The sequence below is a fragment of the Hippopotamus amphibius genome, chromosome 13, assembly GCF_030028045.1.
Source record: "Hippopotamus amphibius kiboko isolate mHipAmp2 chromosome 13, mHipAmp2.hap2, whole genome shotgun sequence".
In the NCBI taxonomy this organism is placed as follows: domain Eukaryota; kingdom Metazoa; phylum Chordata; class Mammalia; order Artiodactyla; family Hippopotamidae; genus Hippopotamus; species Hippopotamus amphibius.
The window spans coordinates 73,552,753-73,572,870 of NC_080198.1; the positions used below are offsets into that span (position 1 = coordinate 73,552,753).

General features: G+C 37.3%; 2 protein-coding genes across 2 annotated transcripts in view; both read right to left on the reverse strand.

Moving 5' to 3' along the window:
- Positions 1-270: 270 nt before the first annotated feature.
- LOC130834498 (mitotic spindle assembly checkpoint protein MAD2A-like) lies at positions 271-3,276 on the reverse strand (the record flags this gene model as incomplete). Its single annotated transcript, XM_057704643.1, has 3 exons — positions 271-1,296; positions 2,021-2,124; positions 3,125-3,276. Coding segments are annotated over 3 exons (429 nt in total), but the record flags the coding sequence as incomplete, so codon positions are not given.
- Positions 3,277-6,071: 2,795 nt separating this feature from the next.
- LOC130835237 (cGMP-specific 3',5'-cyclic phosphodiesterase-like) overlaps positions 6,072-20,118 on the reverse strand; it is a 39,078-nt gene continuing 25,031 nt past the window's right edge. The window contains exons 3-4 of the mRNA XM_057706663.1: positions 14,154-14,243; positions 6,072-6,194 (exon numbers count right to left, since the gene is read on the reverse strand). Of these exons, the coding sequence (XP_057562646.1) occupies positions 6,147-6,194; positions 14,154-14,243 (138 nt within the window). The 3' untranslated portion in view covers positions 6,072-6,146. The remainder of the gene's footprint in view (positions 6,195-14,153; positions 14,244-20,118) is intronic.

Sequence of the window (20,118 nt, forward strand, 5' to 3'; positions counted from 1 at the left end):
ACACGATCTGTGGTTGGTTGAATCCATGGGTATGGGGTAACCATGGATGTGGAGGGCTGGCTATAAGTTATACTGGGATTTTCAACTGCTTGGAGGGTCAGTGAGCCAATCCCTGCCCTGTTCAAGGGTCAACTGTATATGGAACATTAGACTGGTAGTAGGCTAAGAGTACAGAAAGGTTCTACAACTCAACATTTGCTAAACTGAATTAATTCCAAAGGACATTTATCATTTCATAAAAAGAACATTTATTTTAAATGTACTGTTGAGATGAAGGGGGTACAATAAAAGCTTGTCCATTAAAGTGAAAGTACCTCAAGACTTACTCAACTTTGAATTCTTAGGCTAACCATAGTAGGCACAAGAAATAATATGCTGCACTGAATCCATTATAACTATTTAACTGTATCAACACCACACCAATATAAGAATATTTTAAGACAAATTTAGAACATACACATTTAACTTTATTTCATCATTGTCATTTAAAGCTTGATTTTATAAAACATAAAAAGACATTCTGAAAAGTTCAGTATCACAGGAATTTGAATAGCAGGACTATCCATGGCTTCATAGATTCGAGTTATATAAATTAAAATCAAATAATTGGAAAACTTTTCAATATGGAAACTATACAAATAAATGGCAAAGGGACCTAACAGGATCAATATTTCATTACTTATGGACTATCATTAGTTCCTTTCAAGATCTAAACACATGTTCTCAATAGTCATATTTCTTTTGCTCTATTTTATATTTAGATATTTCTGTATACTCTGAGTCAAGGTGCTTGACCAAAAGGTCTGATTTAGAAAGACATTTAGCTGTATCGCAAAAGTTTTTCCATCTACAGTTACCATCGTCAAAGGAACTGACATTACAATGCTGATGTAATCTGCTAGTTCCCTTTGGAACAGTGTGCAATAACTTACGTCAACCCTATGGAACGTGAAACAGGTACCAAGGAATGGAACGATTATGCACAGATTCAGTAAAGCATAATGTTAAGTTTTCTCCATCTAAAAATTAACCAATGAAATAAAACATATCAACTACAGTTGATTTGGTTTCAGGAAAACCACATTTGAGAATACAAGTACATTATACTGTCTTTATCTCATCCTCAGTCGTTGACAGGAATTTTGTAGGCTACCATGCTATTTACTTTGTGAATTGTAGTAGTAAATGAACGAAGACGAACTTCCTCAGAATTGGTAATGAACTGTGGTCCCGACTCTTCCCATTTTTCAGGTACAACCAAATCTCTGTCTGTATAAATCAGGAGATCAAATGAACCTAAATTGCAGATAAAATCATTGAACTACATTATTTTTTCAAAAGTAAAACTGCCTGCCCTATCTCCCTCACATTTTGAACCACTCATAGTGTTAGAAAAGTCGTTTTGCCTGGTCTGTAATAACTAGTTAATTGCTTTTCCTCAATGGAAATTTACTGTAGTACAGAAAATATTGCACTCCTTTCACTTTATCTTATGAAAACTTCAAGTTTTTTTCTTTTCTTTAAAGAGGAAACCCGTTAAAGATATTTGTAGAAAGTGTATAATCAGTAACATGGGATAACATGAATATAACCTACAGGAGAACTGACATCTTGGTTCTGTGATTGCAGTATCCTAGTGCCTAGAACAGAGTCTGGCACATAGTAGGTATTCAGGACACATGTGATGTTTCAAGGAGTAAGGAAGGTAGACAAGTAAGACACAATTATAGCTGTAGTCTTAAATATATATCAATACATAAAAATGTATAAGAAATTAAGGAAGGAATTACATTAAAACATTCAAGGGTGAGTACTGTGGAATACTTTAATTCCTTTCTTTTCAGCATTTCCAAATTTTACAGAATGCATATAACATTACTTTTCCTTTATAATGCTTCCTTAGTTTTATTACATGATATTGATAACTAAGAAAAAATTTAATAAAATGGTAATTCTTAAAATAGTAGCTTAGTCTTTTCCCCAACAAATTTAAGTCCATGTGAAGTTGTATAATACTTACAAGAAACTTCCAACAGTGGCAGAAATGTCACTGTAGCTGTCATCTGTCTGATCACTGAACGGATTTCATCTTGGATAGCTTTCTGAGACTTTTCTCTGGGTGCACTATCAAAGAGATCAAATCAGTTTAAGTTTTAATGAGTTACTGAAAACATCTGTAAGGTTATTTATCTGATTTAATGACTCCAAAATCAAAGAAGTAATACATTAAAAAGGAGTGTTTTTAAAAAATGAGTGTATCATTAGGACCCATACCACAGTAGACATACTATGTATTTTTATTATTTCATTTATCCTTCTAATCATTTTTTTAGGGTTGGTCTTAGTATCAGGTCATTCTGTATCAGATGACCAGAAAATTTGCCAAGTGCTTCAAGTTAGGAAAGCTTCAGCACCTCTTAAAAAATAAAAATAACAGTGGTATCTAAAATGTTTAACGGATATAGTCATTTTGGCATTTTTAGTAATGCCTAAATGTCTAATTCCCTATTGTCTAAAATAAGATATTAAATTGTATATCAAATCATTTTTATAAGCTAAACATTTCCTAAAATAGACCAAAGGCTTCAGAAGCAAACTACATTTCATTATGAGAAATGGTTCTGAATTTACAGGTAAGTATGCCTAGGACAATGCTAGACATCAGCATATAATGATGCGCATTTCCCATTCGGGTGGTCTGGAAACTTCAGGGTTTATGAAGTGTCTTAGGAAATCTGTGGCATTAAGTGCAATGCAACAGAGTTGCACCTTAAGCTGGTAGAGTCTAGGATAATCCCTTATGGTTAAAAGTAGTTTTAAACAATTCATTAAATGGGCCACCTAGTACATCATGTGTAGTTTTGCATATACCACCATAAATACTACAATCTGAAATTCACCAATTTAGACTAAAGGCAATTATGTTAAAAGTACTAGAAGTTAATGACATGCTAAAGTCATAAGCACAATTCTTTTCCACAGGAGACTGAAGATCAAATTAAACATTGTAGAAAAAACTATACCTTATATGAAACTTGTTCAATATCATTAGAACTCATTTAGTAAAGACAACAAGTTTTAGAACAAGCATATTAAGGTGGAAATAATTTAAATGCCTACTCACCTGTCATCTTTTGCAGTCTTGTCACACTCAATATCAAACTGCCATCTTTCAAGGACCTCCCCACTTTCAATATTTGAGATGACTACCACCAATTTCTGAACTGAACACTTGTATAACCATTCTGTAATGCATAACAAAGCATCTTTTTTGGTTCACGGAAATACAAAGCAATTCTTTTCTTAGGTCCTACTTCCGATCCTCAGCAAATTTCTACCACTGCTATTATGGATCTCCTCCAAATTATACAGAAAACTTGCCCCATCAATAACCTAGCTCCTGTTTTCAAATTCTCAGTAAGCAAGACCACTGGCTGAAAGTGAGGATGGGGATGCAGCACTGAGATTTGAGGAGAGAGGAGAAAGGAACAGATAGCAAAACATACCCCCCAAAAAAGAGCTAATGGTTTTGATCCCCACAAACCAATTCTCTCTGTAGCATGTTTCACTTTAGGGAATATCACAATTCTACCCCATTACATCTACATAAAAAACCTAGAAAGTATTCTAGATTCTTCCTTCTACTTAACCCTCCATCAAATCAATCCCTCAATCGCCCAAACAGAAGTGCAACAAATCCACCCCTAGTCTGGATTATGCAAAAGCCTCCTTACCAGCTTCCCTGCTTCCAGACCCAGGGTTTTCCCTGCATATGAACAAATATGGAAATCAAAATCTATCATGTCAAATCATGTGGCTCTGGGTTAGAGATTAAACAAAGAAAACTGTTCATCCTTAACACTCTGGCCACACAGATCTTTAAATGACAGCAAATGTTTCCTGGCTTAAAAAAAAAAAAAAAATCCAGCACCTCTCTTGCATGGCAACTTGCCGACTCTTCACAATCCCGCCTCAGCTTGCCTGCATGGCCTCGCCTCCAGTTTACACCCAAGCAAACACTGTGCCGAAATACTAGACACATTCCCTCCAATCCTGATCCACGAGGGAGGCGGAAAACAATGGTGCAGAGAGATAATAAGGATATACCAGTGAGCATTTTCCATAGGTATTAAGAAGCAAAGTACTTAAGCTACACACAAACAGTGACCTCACGAAGACCTGCATTTGTGACATAATATTTTAGAAGACTTTTAATACCCCAATCATTTGTCGCAGCTCAAACAGCAGGGATCTTCCTCTTCTCCTCCTCAGTTCTCCTCTTGTAATTCTACTTGCTCTTTTCCCTTTGATTCAAGCCAATCCGGCAGGGCACACACTCCAATTTTCCACCTTATTTTAAATCCAGTCTATGTTGTCTCTGGTAGCTGATGTTATTTTTAGAACATGAAAGGTTGAGAAAACACTATTTTTTAAGATCTTTTTAATTGAAGAATGGTTGGTTTATAATGTTTCAGGTGTACAGCAGAGTGACTCAGTTTTTACACACACACACACACACACACACACACACGTATAGTCTTTTTCAGATTCTTTCCCAGTATAGGTTATTAGAAGATATTGAATACAGTTTCTTGTCCTATACAGTAGGTCCTTATTGTTTAAGATATTATTTTAATTAACAAGCAGAGTTCCTCGTTTATCATCTGACCAGTTTTAAGGAAAGAAACTAAAGCCTCAAAGTACTCTTAGGACTTTTGGTGGTTTCACAGTATCTCCACACATCCTTTGATGCTGCTCTCTTCAAGAGGTGGGACCTAACTGCCCTCCCTGAGTTTGGGCCGGACGTGAGGCCTGGCTTCTAATGAACAGCTACCGTGAAGCGAAGGTGAACAACTTGGACGTACAAGGCGCTGCTGCTTCCTCCTTGCTCACCCTCTGCCGTGTGTCAAGGACACAGAGTGACCTACAGAGAGGCCTGCTTGGCCGGGAACTGAGGCCTCCTGCCAGCAGCCACGCGAGCGAGCCCTCTGGGAAGTGCACGCTCCAGCGTGAGTCAGGCCTCCCTGCTGCATCCTGAGTGCAGCCACGGGCAGGGAACCTGGGCCAGAACCACCCAGCCAGCTAGGCCGCTCTGGCATTCCTGAACCACAGAAACCGAGATAGGAAAGGCTCGTGTTCAGAATCACTAAGCTTAGGGTAATCTGTTATGCTGTAAGAGATCACTAATGTCATACACAGGATCATCAAATAATGTGTAATAATCAAATGCATCTGGAAGTTCTAAATCCAGGTCATCTTCACTTTATTTCACTGCTACCAAGTGATGCAAAAAAAAAAAAAAAAAAAAAAAAAAAAAAGAGAGAGAGATAAGATATGATTCAAAAATTTTATAAGATCACCAACTCTATACTTTTATTTGAATTCCACCCAGAATATTAATTTTCACTTTATGGTAGAAGAGAAACAAGTAAGAACTTTTAGGTGAGGATTTAATAAGAAGGAATACAGAGTACATAGTTTTTAAAGCACTTTGCCTATATAATCTTAGCTCTTAGATGAATAAAGATGTTTGCATACATATATCTATTGAGAGCAGCAATTTCACTGACAACTACCTTAACTCTTTAAGAATGCATGAACATTATTTAATAATCAGAATCCATCCCAAGGTCTCATTATGTGGTTCTGGGTCAGATATTATACAAAGAAATTATTTTCGCTTACCTGCAGCTGGTTCCAGACCTCTACTAGCCATAATTCAGAATCTATATAAAACTTCTCAAAATTAAACTTACAAATGCTCTATCAAATGAAAAATGCAAGGCATTCCAACAACTGCTGGAATTCTAAAAGTACCAATGAAGATTAACTTTATATTGAATAAAACATAGCATTCAGTCTGAACCAAATTTTCTAAGCATTGAAAATAAGATTTGGGTAAATATAGCCTACCATTAACTTAACTTTCAGTCTCAAGCTTTTATTCATTCTTTCTTCTCCTGGATCAGCAGTGTAGCCTCAGGGGTTTAACTTACTAGCACTATGTTTTTCATCTGATGCTCTTAAGAAATGTTTTTTTCCTTAGGAAAGTGGTTACCATCTTCTTCTTTGTAAAATACACTTGTTTGTTATTCAAAGGGTAATGTGGAAAAAAAAAAAAGGAAAAGATCTTCACCATCACCATATCAAGTCCAGTACCAATGGAAACTTTTCGGAGTATTTCTGTTTTGTTTCTAAAACAAATATCACAGGGGAATAAATGCAATGCACAATTTATAAGTTTTCAAAAAACACATAAGTAGCCAATTCTTTAAGACTAAAATAGATCTAGATCAACTGACAGTCTGCAATTAAACTCTGCTTATTCTTGTAGCTCTATTTTCATCTAGTCTGACTTCGAATTGTAGGATTATGTATAAAGCTGTAACGTTTATCTGTTCCAAGCTTACGGGTCAAGTTTAAGAAAAGCCCTAGTCAGTACTGCGAGCTGAAGATCATAGGCAAGCACCCACCCTGCCTCCACCCTCTCACAGAAACCATGTTCCAGCTTCCTCTCTTAAGCCTGTGGGATAAACACAGCAGGGATCTGCTGTATGAAACCACAGTTTTCGGCCTTCCTCTGTGATTCCTCCAGCTCCTGAAATCCACAGACTTTCCTTCGAACTTATGTGTTGAATATTGAACTTATTTAACATCTGTCTTGCTACCTTGCATTGATATTTGCTTTTTGGTATATAAGGTCTCCCTCTCATTGAAACTGAAAAAAAAAGTTTCAAGTATCTTCCTTGCTTCATTTTTTTTTCATATCCTCACTGCCTAGACCAGGGCTCTACTTAGTGCAGTGATTCAACAATTACTTTCAAAGCAAGATAATTTAGGAGGGGATTAGCAGATAAAGTTATGTACCTTAAATTCTAGAAAACATTTACTTTTGTATATTGCAGCTAGAATTACACATTTGATTCCATTAATGCTTTACTTTACGATTTTCAGCAGACATTTAATCTCTGATTCATCAAAGTATTGTACTTATTTCATAAAAATCTCATAAAATTAGCTGATATTTTTTGAAGTTTTTCAGTTTTCTTTTAAAAGAATATATAAACAATTGGATATTTAGCTAAAAATGCTCCCTTATACTGTAAAAAAACTTACCATAAATCTTTTATTATAACTGTTACATTTCATCAAAGAATTATAAGTATATCATCAAATATGATAAAATAAAATCAAAATGATAAAAACAGAGGAGGATAAGAGCTCTGATTCCAAGTTAGATTTTTACTTAATAAAAATTGGAGTTGACATTCAACCAAGAGAAAACAGGTTATGCCTAGCCTGATATTATTGGATAGAATCTCTACCTCAGATCAATACAAAATTTTCATAGAACTTGCATTATTTCACAATGTCCTGGCTTCTACCTCATTGGTGCAGCCCCTACAAATTAAAAAAAGAAAAAAAAGCACTCATCGCTACCATGTCATAACAAGCAATACTTCAAGAGAGGGCAGGATTTCAGAAATAGGTCATCTGAGCTAGAAAGAGTTGAGTTTCCCTGCACTTCTTTACTAAACATAAAAGAAACGTCTGCTTATAGAAATAAGTAACGCACGTGACAAAAATAAAAAACGGATCCAAGTGCCCAGGTCTGAAAAATCCAGCGTTAAGCCTGAAAGAAATGTAACAGCAGCCCCAAAAATTCACACACTTGCTGCAAATTTTTTTCATGATGCTTCCTGTGCATATCACAGAGCACACTGGCCCAGATGAACATGAAACATGCTCCTGTAACTCTTTCATCCCTGGTAAAAATTTCTTCTTGTTTACTAGATGGAGTCCTCTTAAGACATTACAGAGGATGTGACTCTGATCCCTCTTTCTCTCCCCCGCCCCTGCTCCCTGCCTTCTTTCTCCCTGCTACCCCTCTCTCTCTTTTTAAAAAGTTTGTCTGCAGAGTGGTCTCAACACTTGACTTTGAAGAACCATCAGGATGCAGCCAGCTCTCCTTGTCTCCCCCTTCGAGCCCTGCTTCTACAATATGTGAAGCCGCATCTCACATCAGTGTACCTCCCACCCCCAAATCAACAGGAATCTACATGTTGACTGCAGTGGCTCAAGAAAACACTGAGGGGGAAGAAAAGAGAGTGCAGTCGTCATCCACGGCAGGATTTTAAGAAACCCTCTTGTCTAGGCTTGAATCTGAGCTTCGCCAGTTTTTAGTTCTGTGACTTTGGCCAAGTTCCCTAAATGTCCCGTGTCTCCGTTTCATCATCTGTTAAGTGGGAATAAAATAATAACTACCTCCTATGGTTGTTATGAAGATTAAATGAAAGAATATATGTCAAGTCCTTAGAATAGCTTCCACAGGATAGGCAGTTATTTCCAAAGTCCTACCCTGTCTTTCCTCTAACTATTCTATTATACAGCCTGGGCTGTCTCTCTTCTCTCCCTTGACCCCTTTACTTTTTGTCTTCATTCATTTTCTCTAGCCAATAGCTCTGTGACCTTTCCAAAATAAATTATTTTAGCTTCCTCTAGCTTCTCCAGTCCCCACCCTACCCCCACCACACTGCCCATTAATTCCACTGTCTTAGAAGGGAGTACAGAGAGGAGAAAATTGCAAAAGCTTATCCTTTATGATTCAAAAATAATTCTGTCATAGAGGTTTTAGGAATATCTACGATCCTGACTTCTAAAAAGGCATTGTGCTATTACACTTATGGTTATAACACGGATGAAAAGAACTCTCGAAAAATTTTAATTAGTTGAAATACTTCCCAAGAAGAGAGGCAGATGCAGTGATTACAGATTTTACTGAATCTTAAAAATCTTTCTGAATTTTCTGGACTGTGTTGTAGTTCAGACTTTAGCATTCAATAGTCAACTGCTCCATTCAAGCAGCTCTTCAGAGGTGGCACCTTAAGAAATTAGAGTCACGAAAAGGTACCAAGACATGTTATGAACAACCACATTTCATCTTAGGTTCCTTGGTAATTAGTCGGAATGAGTACAATTGGACTAACACAAAGAGAAGAAACCAAATTCACTTTGCCTCATTTATGAGGAAAAACAATGAAAAGTCATTTTCTTTTAAGCGTAAAGTGTGTTAGAGGGTAACAGACCAGTGAAGTCAGGGACGGTGCTGGGTTGTCATTTGATCTCAGCTGACTGGTTATAATGTGGCTGATGACCTCTGCATACAACTTATCATTCCTTGTTTCTCCTAAGAGTTTGCTTAGTTCTAGATCTCCTTTCAAAAGTAACAGCTGACATTTATCAGTCACTTCCAGTGTGCCAGGAAATATGTTAAGCCCTTTGCATGCACAAACGCATGTAATCTTCACAACAACCCTAGGAGGTGGGTCCTTTTATAACCCTCATTGTGCAGATGAGGGAACTGAAGAACGAAGGGATTCACCAATTCCATCCTGGCTACTCATCAAGTAAGTGGTGAAGATGGGATTCAAGCCCACAGCAAGCAATCTTAAGAATTACTCCCAAAAGCCTTACTGTGACTCTCTATTTTGATTTCAAACGCTCGTGGGAGAAAGAGTACTTTTCTACTGTGTGTACACAACAGCAAACATTGCCCTGAGTTTGTTTACGTAGCTGTAAATTTAAAGATAATTCTGGAAGTCATATATTGCATCTTCTTAGGGGCCGTGGTTCTCAGTCAGCCAGATTACTTTTTATACTACAACAGCCATGCTGAGCGTATGCCTGTTTTTCCGACTGTTTCTCTTCATTCCTTTTTTCTGAAGAAATAATTCTCACAGGAAATAATTTCAAACCGGGCAGTGTGAGCGTGGGAGGAGAGGGAACAAGGGGGAGAGGACAGAGAATGGGGAGGGTCAGCAAGATGTTTAAAAAGCTGTATTTGGAAACCTTCCCATCAGTAAAGTTACTAAGACTCCAGTGAAGTTACTGAAGGTTTTTTTTTTTTTGTAATCTCATGAAATGCTTCGTGTGAAAAAAACTTTTGTGGAAACAAGTGAAGAGCCCAGCCTTATATCAAGTCATCACAGGGTAAAACAGAGGCAGCAGGAGAGGATGAGGGAGTGTGGAGGCAGACAGCCCTGAGGATCCTGAGGAACCCAGCAGGACGCTTAGGGAGAGCTCTGGACAATCCCAATCTGGGGACCTGTAGCTGAATCCATTTTAATCAGGTCTGTAGGTGAGCGGACGGCTCTTGACTGAGAGTGGGGTTATTCATTCACGTAATCAAACTGAATGGCTACGATGTTTTTAAATTGACAATACCATGTGTTGCCTCAGATGTGAAGCAACTGGAACTCTCATTCATTGCTGGTAAGAAAGTGTATGGTACAGCCACTTTGGATAGGAGCTTGCAAGTTTCTCATACAATTAAACATATACCCACCCATGACCTGGAAATTCCCCTCATATATTTACCAAAGAGAAATGAAAACATGTTCACAAAAAGACTTGCACACAAACATCCACAGCGGCTTTTCTCCTAACAAGACAAAACCTGGAAACTACTCAATGTCTGTCAATGGATGAACGGATATTCAGATTGTGGCACACCCATACCATGGAATAACCACCATAAAAAGGAACACACCACGGACACATGCAACAGCATGGATGAATCTCACAAGCGTTATGCTACGTGAGGGAAGCCAGACATACAAGACTACCTCCTGTATGATTCCATGTATATGGCTTCTATGACACTCTAGAAAAGGCAGAACAATAGTGATGGAAAACAGAGCGGTGATTCTTGGGGGTTGGGGGTTGAGGGAGGAGGAGCAGATCAACTACAAGCGGTACAGGGAAATATCTGAGGTGACAGAAATGTTCTGTATCTTGATGACAGTGGTGTTTATATGACTACACATGCATGTGTCAAAATCTCATCAAATTATACACTTCAAATGGGTGAATTATATGGTACGTAATTTACACCTCACTACAGCAGGGGGTTTTGTTATTGGTGTTTTAGTTTACATCACCCTCACTGGGTAACCATAAAGACAGAAGTGCACGGATCCAGAGGACGCTCTCTTACAGAAGGGCAGTCTCACCTGCTTCACCCTGGGGTTTTTGTTGCTCATGGCTCCCCCAATCCCCACCGTTCATGCTACTTAGGAAGAGATATTTCACCAGAGTGTGATTCAAGCTGAGTCTCTCGGCCAGTACAAAGTTGTTTTTTCAGGCCATGGTTTTAAAACATACTTACAAATTAAAAGCTGAACATCATCTTCTTAAGTGCACACAATCATAGTCCTTGGTTTATAACTAGGGCAGCCAGATAAAATATAGGACATCCAGTCAAATTTAATTTTAGATGAACAACAAATAATTTTTTAATATAACTATGTCCCCAATATTGCATAAGACATGGTTTTTATTTGCTTTATCTGGTGATCCGATTAAGAACACTACTGGTCCATGCATGGCCTTTTCAATTTTATTTATTCATTCACAATTAATTAGCTAGTCAATTATTTAAGCTCATTTGCATGTTTTAGCTACAGGGATTTTCAGTAACTGTGGCTGTAACTACCCTCTTAAGAAACCACATAGCAACTCTAGGGCACTGAGAACTTATCTTAGACGACTGAGAAGTGACTGATTTAGGATCCTGCTCATCAAATTGTGATCTGCGGACACTGGCATCAACTTGGTGCTTGTTAGAAAAGAACCTCACTCAGGTCTCACCTAGACCGCCTGAACTCAGAATCTGCATTTTAAAAGTCATATGCATAGATAGTCAGTGGGAACTTGTTGTCTAACAAAGGGCGTCCAACTCCAGGATGGAAGATGCCTTAGAGGACTGGGGCGGGGAGGGTGGGGGGCACTCGAGGTGGGGGGAGTCAAGGAAGGGAGGGAATATGGGGATATGTGTATAAAAACAGATGACTGAACTTGGTGTACCCCCCAAAAAATAATAAATAAATAAAAAAAAATGTCATATGCACATTACTGTTTTAGAAGCACTGATTTAGAAAGCTGTGTTTCAGGAAAATTCCCAAGGGCATATGCAGGGTGGATTAAAGGAAAATTGACTTAAAGTACAAAAACCCCTTACAAGAATATTTTAAAAGTTTAGGCATTACTTCAAGATCTGAATTATGGTACAGGCAGCAGGAATGAAAAGAAAGAAATCGAAATGAGAAACACTAACAGAAAAAAAAGCGATGGGACTTGGTAAAGGACTGGATGGGGGAGGGAAAGGAAAGATATCAGAATCCGAATATAAATCAAGTAGAACCAGCAAAGTGTTTCTCGTATTCTTGGCAGTGGTTCTCAACCCTAGCAGCACATGATAACCACCTGGGAGCTTTAAGAAATACTGATGTATATGCCGAGTTGTGGGATTGCTGGGTCATATGGTAGTTCTATTTTTAGTTTTTTAAGGAACCTCCATACTGTTTTCCATAGTGGCTGTACCAATTTTCATTCCCACCAACAGTGTTAGAGGGATCCCTTTTCTCCGCACCCTCTCCAGCATTTACTGTTCTTAGATCTTCTGATGATGGCCATCCTGACTGGTGTGAGGTGATACCTCATTGTGGCTTTGACTTGCATTTCTCTAATGATGAGTGATGTTGAGCATCTTTTCATGTGTTTGTTAGCCATCTGCATGTCTTCTCTGGAGAAATGGGCATATACCCTGAGAAAACCCTAATCCAAAAAGAAACATGTGCCACAATGTTCACTGCAGCACTGTTTACAATAGCCAGGACATGGAAGCAACCTAAATGCCCATCAACAGATGAATGGATAAAAAAGATGTGGCACATATATACAATGGAATATTACTCAGCCATAAGAAAGAATGAAATTGAGTTATTTGTAATGAGGTGGATGGACCTACAGTCTGTCATACAGAGCAAAGTAAGCCAGAAAGAGAAAAACAAATACTGTATGCTAACTCATGTATGTGGAATCTAAAAAAAATGGTACTGATGAACCCAGTGATAGGGCAAGAATATAGATGCAGATGTAGAGAACGGATTCGAGGACATGGGGTGGGGGGTGAAGGGGAAGCTGGGACGAAGTGAGAAAGTAGCACTGACATGTATGCTACCAAATGTAAAATAGCTAGCTAGTGGAAAGCTGCTGCATAACACAGGGAGATCAACTGGATGATGGGTGATGACTTAGAGGGGTGAGATAGGGAGGACAGGAAGGAGTTGTGGGAGGGAGGGGATACGGGGATATATGTATAAATACAGCTGATTCACTTTGGTGTACAGCAGAAACTGGCACAACTGTGTAAAGCAATTATACTCCAATAAAGAGCTTAAAAAAAATAGAAATACTGATGTGCCTGGGTCCCAACCCCAGAGATTCTGATTTAAGGTGAAACCTGGGCATGAGAACTTCTAAATGCTCCACAGGTGATTCTAATGTGTAGCCAAGATTAAGAACCACAAACATGGGCTCTTCCAATCTATTTGTTTTCACTTAAAGAAATGATTTTCAACTCTGGCTACACTTCAGAATTATCTGGGGAGCTTTAAAAATGTATCAGTATCTAGACCCAGCTCTTAGAGATCTTGGTTTAATTGGTAACGTTTTAGAGTTTCACAGTTGATTGTAATGTGCAGACAGGACTGAGAACATTCATTTGAAGCGCTCAGTTTAAATGATAATGTATTAACTATTTTTTTTTCAAATAAATGTAAAATGAAGAGAGAATTCAGTGCTTACAGAATCCAAACCTTCTAGTTAGATGAAATATAAACTAACTTATTTTCAATGGCTTGTTATAATTTCACAATAAATTTTGCTTGGACTTGGCTGCAATTTCCATTTTTTCAAACCACATTTTGCATCCAAACAAAAAAATCAGCTGACGATCACTGCAAATGGATAACCATTTATGAAATAAGCGTTTTTGAGATGTTTAAAATATAATATGAAATAAACTGATTACAACCACAATAGCAATTATATATCTTAGGAGTCAGTAAGGTCCTCAGGAAAGAGAGGTACAGAAATGACATGTCTAAAATTTATTTCTAGGTCAAAGTAAAGTATCAGGATTCAACCCTATTACTCAAGTCTAAATAAAACACATCAAGCAGAACATTTAAGCACTTTATAGTTAACTTGTCACTATAGCGTTATTTCATAAGTGCGCAAAGTGAAAAATTTTTTTTCAAAAAAGAAAAATGTTTCCAAATGACCTTTTATAAAATGGAAAACTGGCTTACCTCTTCCCTATGATTCTTAATTGGCATACAAAGAATACTTTGTGTCTTGTAGCCTGTAATTTGGTCAACTTCTGCATTGAACCGAGGATCCTAGTAAGGAAGAAGAAATTCAATTTAGTGACTGACCTGTTCAAAGACTGATTTGATTTTTCTGGTTTATAGGATTAGAGAAATCTAACCTTTGACTCACCTTGTTGCTCTGAATGACAATTTTATCATTGTAAGAGGCATCAAAGCATATAAGTACACATCATCTTGGACAAAGATAAATTTAAGGGTTTTTTAGCAGCTAGTATTTATGAAAAAATACAGATGGAAACAAATGTGAAGAAATAAAGGAAATTCAAAATATTAACCAATTTAGACAGCCTCACTTAAACTCGGGGGAAAGTGGCAACTCTCCCCCTCTGTAATACCGTTTGCCTATTCCCATCTCACTGATTCTTCTGAAAAAGAAACGCATCTTTGGTCTGAAAGTTTTCCTATAAAACCCATCACCTCCAAAATGACCATTCCAATACTGACTTGACTTCCCTCATAATGACTGTTTATATATTTCCTTTATATATTTCCTGTTCTGTATTTCTATCTCAGATGTGCATAAGAATTAAAATCTTACCTTTTTTGTATCTAATAAAACTGCATGGCCTTCATCTATAATCAATTTCTCAATCTTTTGAATCTCTCTCCCCTTTTACAAAATACATCCTTGCACATTCAATAATCACAAAGGACTTCTGAAAAGTGTAAAATTTCTAAATGTGGCTTAAAGAAAGAAAGATACAGGCTATTTTCCATTAAACCAGATTGAGAAGATTAAAGGTAGGCTGTAAACTCTACGAGGGGCTTTTTCTGGTTCATCACTGTATTCCCAATATTAGCACAGGAACTCTGAAACATTTGTTCAATAAATGAAGGAAATCATGATATCATTAACAAATGATATCATAGTTATCCAATGTGATCACTTTTAGCTTACTATAGTTTAAAGCAAATCTTATAGGTAGGAGGAAAAATATACTTGAGGAAATGGACAGAGACCAGTATATGAGCTACAATTAGAATGGAAGCAAACATACCAGAACATAAACATCTGAATGCATATTGTTCCCTTCAAAGCAACTGCCTTGGGAACTTACATGCTCAACCTAATAATAGCATTATTGTTCTAAAAACTCTGCTTTTGGAATTCCCTTCAGAGAATATGGAATAGTCACACTGGAAAAATCCTCATCTTTGAAGGTCATTTCTGTTTGTTTTTTTTTTTTAATTAGTCTAAAGTCACGCAAAGCCAAAGCTGTCAATGAAGTAAATGATTACACTAGATTCCATCAACTAGGGTCAGAAATGAGGCCAATTTTCCCCTGAGAGGGCCAAACTCTGGCAGTAAAGAAAATTTCAGAAGAAAAGTTATAAAATGGTGGAAAATCAATATGAATATTTTATATTATAAATAAACACTATTGCATTTTTAATTTTTCTGCAAAAGTGCTCAAAGTTATATTGAAAGACAGAGAAAACCTTGGCTGAATGTTTCCAAAAAGCAGTTCTTAAATAACATACTATATTGCTAGGTATCTAAAGAGAGCAGACAGGATACTGACATGGATGAAGTAAAAGAAGTTAAAAATTATGAATTTATATAGTGAATTATTCTACAAGCTAATAATCAAAATATGAATAGTAATGCATCCTCAGCAATTATTTTGTTAATGAATATCTGAATTACAAGACCAATTTATAGAAAAGAGGATTCAACCCAACTATCTAAGCAAAGCAAGAGTCTGAAATTAGAAGGACTTTCACAGAATTTTTTTGTGCATACTGGAAGTTTAAAATAAACAGCAGCCCTGGATTTCACTCTTTATTGAAGGAGGTAGGAGGAATGTATGCTTCAAAATCACTTTAAGCGAATTTTAGCATCTCAAAGAATTCTCCTTTAACAATGCACCCACTGCAGGGGCTGTAAACACATAGAGAACTTCTAAGCCCCATCGAAAGAAAAATAGAGCACAACTATTATTGTGATTATTTCTTTCACTGTTTATGAGAACATGACAGTGTAAAAAAAACACAAAGCTTAGATACGCATCTCTCATAATAAAATAACTAGTACCAGACTTGCCCTCCAGCTGAAAAATATAAGATTAGACCACATACATGCAATAACTAAAACACACACAGTGAAGAGGGGAATACACACCACTGACTTGCATTAATCTGGTTCTTCCTGGGGGCACTTTTCCCCCAGGAGGAGAAGACAATTGGTATCCAGAGTAATAGTTCCAAATGGAACTGAATTCAGGGCTTCTAAAGTGGCTGGAATGTGCAAGGCAAAGTACCTGATAAGAGAGGCAGTGTTGTGCGTGGGGGTAGGGAGTGTAAAGGAGTGGCAGAAGACTGAGTGGCTAGTCACTTCAGACATGTATTTGGCAAGACTCTAAGAGAAGCAGCAAAAATTACCTGTTGAAGCCTGAAAGCAAGTGGTGATACCAATTATAACAATGTTTGAAGACACTGGGGTCCCACCCACCAGAGGAGATACCTTACTAGGCACCTCAGGCATTCAGTTGAGACACAGAAGGGCCACTCCTTGGAAGTAAGGACCATACCCTAGATTCAGACAACATTTCCTAAGACTAAATTTAAAACTAAAGTAGATCCATCCTAACAAATAATAATACCAAACCTGACAAGACGGAAAGCCTCTTCCAGTAACTCCACTGCCTACAACAACAAAGGTCAGTCCTGTTTTAAAGGAAGTTGATATAATCCAAATGCCCCACAACAAAACATTCACAATATCCAACCTACAATAAAAAAATTTTTTAAAAATCACAACATGTGTGAAGAAATAGGAAATTGAAACCCACAGTAAAGAAAAAAAGCAGTCAATAGAAAATGACCTCAAGATGATTCAGAGGTTGGAATTAACAAACAGGGACCTTAAAGCAGCTATTATAAGTGTGTTTAAGGACTGAATAGAAAATATGGTAATAATGAACAGATGGACATCTCTGTAGAAAGAAAGAAGTATTTTAAAAAAGCCAAATGGAAATTCTAGAACTGAAAAATACAAAAGTTCATTGATGGATTTAACAACAGACTGGAAACAACAGAAGGGTCAGTGAACCTGAAGACAGATCAACAGAAAATATCTAGTCAAAAGGACTGAGAGGACAAAAAAAAAATCTATAAAAAAGTTAACAGAGCCTCAGTGTTCTCTGAGTCCAACATCAAATGGTCTAACATATATACAATTGGAGTTCAAAGAGAAGTGAATGGGGCAGAAAAAATATTTAAACACATGACCAAAAATTTCCCAACATTAGTGAAAACCTTAAACATACACACATAGTGTGAAAATGACATATATTGTGAAACTCATAAGGTGAAAAATGAAGGCTGGCTGACTTCTCATAAGAAAAATTAAAACCAGAAAAAAGTGGGAGAACATTTTAAGTGTTGAAAGGAAACTACTATTAACTAAGAATTGTCCAGGCAGTGAAAATATCTTTTAGGATTACAGTCAAAATAAAGGCATTTTCAGATAAACGAAATCAGAGAATTGGTCACCACCACACGGGTACTAAAGAAGAGTTAATGAAAGCTCTTCAGCTTGAAGAGAAAGATAAGAGATTCTACAGAGAGGAGTAAAGAGCTTGGAACATGGCTTGAGCACATGCACACATATATAAAGAATAAGGAAATGAATCCAGAAAGATATTGCTATGATTTATGTTAAGGAGTTTTATAGTGTTTTCTGTTTTCCTCTAGGAGTTTTATAGTGTCTGGTCTTACATTTAGGTCTTTAATCCATTTTGAGTTTATTTTTGTGTATGGTGTTAGAGAATGTTCTAATCTCATTCTTTTACATGTGGCTGTTCAGTTTTCCCAGTGCCATTTACTGAAGAGACTGTCTTTTATCCATTGTATATTCTTGCCCCGTTTGTCAGAGATTTGGGTTATGATGGCATCTGTGTGCTGGGATGGTGATGCACTGCCCCTCCTCCCACTGGAGAGGGCATGGAAGTTTTGTGTCCCCCACCTCGTTCCTTGCCCTATGCATCTCTTCTGTTTGGCTATTTCTGAATTGTATCCTTTATAATAAAACTGTAGTGTTAATTATAGTGCTTTCTGAGTTCTGAGTCATTTTAAGAAATCATTAAATCTGAGCAGGGAACTCCTGAATCTGTAGCTAGCCAGACATGGATGTGGGGATCCTATGTATGGCTGGCATCTGAAGCGGGGAGAATACTGTGGCACTGAGTCCTTAACCTGTGGGGTCTGCACTAACTCCAGGTAGCTAGTGTCTGAATTGAGCTGGAATGTAGCTCAAAGCTGGTGCAGGAGAAGTGAAGAACTGACTGTTGTTTGTAAAACCAAACAAGGTCTCAAGGTCAACGTCTGTGGTATTCCTGCCAAAAGTGCCTAACTTGTATCTATTCAAGGAAAACATTCTACAAGATAACTGCCCTGTATTCTTCCAAAATACATGTTAAGAAAGATAAACCCTGAGAAACTATTCCAGATTTAATGGAGACTAAAGAGATAGGACAAGTATATGCAATATGCAGTCCTGAATTAGAGCCTTGATCAGAGGGAAAAAACAACTATAAAGGACATCATGGAACAACTGACCAAATTTGACTATAGAATGTCAGATAAGAGTACTGTATCATAAAATTTCCAGATTTTGATTAATGTATCACAATTGTGTAAGAGAATATTCTTGTTAGAAAATATATACTCATAAAAAAGTCTCCAAATGGTTCAGAAAAAAATAATATGCATATATTACTTACATGCATTATACATAGAAAAAGAAAATAATAAAGCAAATGGCACAAAATATAAACAATTGGAGAATCTGCGTAAAGGGTATACACAAGTTTGTGATGCTGGTCTTGCAACCTTTCTGTAAGCTTGAAATAATATAAAAATAAAAGATAAAAGAAAACGAAAACGGAAATAACACAGTAGACTTGCCAAATTATATGTCGGTTTTCTTCCACAAAGTGGAATACCTAAAGATTATTAGAACATTGAACAAAGATAGAGCAGTTCCCGAACTGTGTTTCCTGGAGTACAATTATGCCATGACAAATTTATCAAATTTATCACAATTAATAATTTTGATAAATTAAAGACATCAAAATTAAAACAGTTGCTGTTGTTCTTTCTTTCCTCTGAAAATTCATTTTAGAAATAATTTCATTCATCAGAAATTCACTTGAGTAGCAAGTGAGACCTGTAGGATGAGAGCTGGTGAAGATTTGTTTATCTGGAGAAGGACTGAAAAGGGAGGAATAAAGTAGGGGTGGGTGAAGGCCACATGAGTGGCAATGTGACCGTTCCCTAAGACCTTCCAAGCTTCCTCCCTAGAAATCATGGTATCCATGGAAAGGCTGTCTCCAGGAAACAAGAGAAGAGTACAAGTTTTGCATTCCAGTTGACTTAGGAAAAAGGGTTGTTTAGCCAATGTAAATCCTTTGACACAGGAAATCTTGGGGAGGCTTATGGCTTCCACAGGACATGGAACCAGGGGTTCAAAGCAATTTGTGATGGTTAATTTTCTGTGTCACCTTAACTAGGCGAAGGGATACCCAAGTGGCTGATAAAATGTAATTTCTAGGTGTGTCTATGAGGACGTCTCCAGAAGAGATGAACATTTGAATCAGGAGAATGAGTAAAGAAGATCTTCATCAACGCAGTGGGCATCACCCAATCCCTTGAGTACCTGAACAGAACAAAAAGGGAGAGGGAGGACGAATTTGCTTTCGGAGCTAAGACATCCATCTTCTCTTGCCCTCCTGCTGTCCATCAGAGCTCTTGGAACTAAAGCTTTTGGACTCAAACCAGAGTTACACAATTGACCCCTCCCTGATTCTTAGGCCTTCAGTTGATTATACCATCAATTTATCTGGTTCTCCAGATTGTGCAGATGGTGGGCAGACTGTGGAAC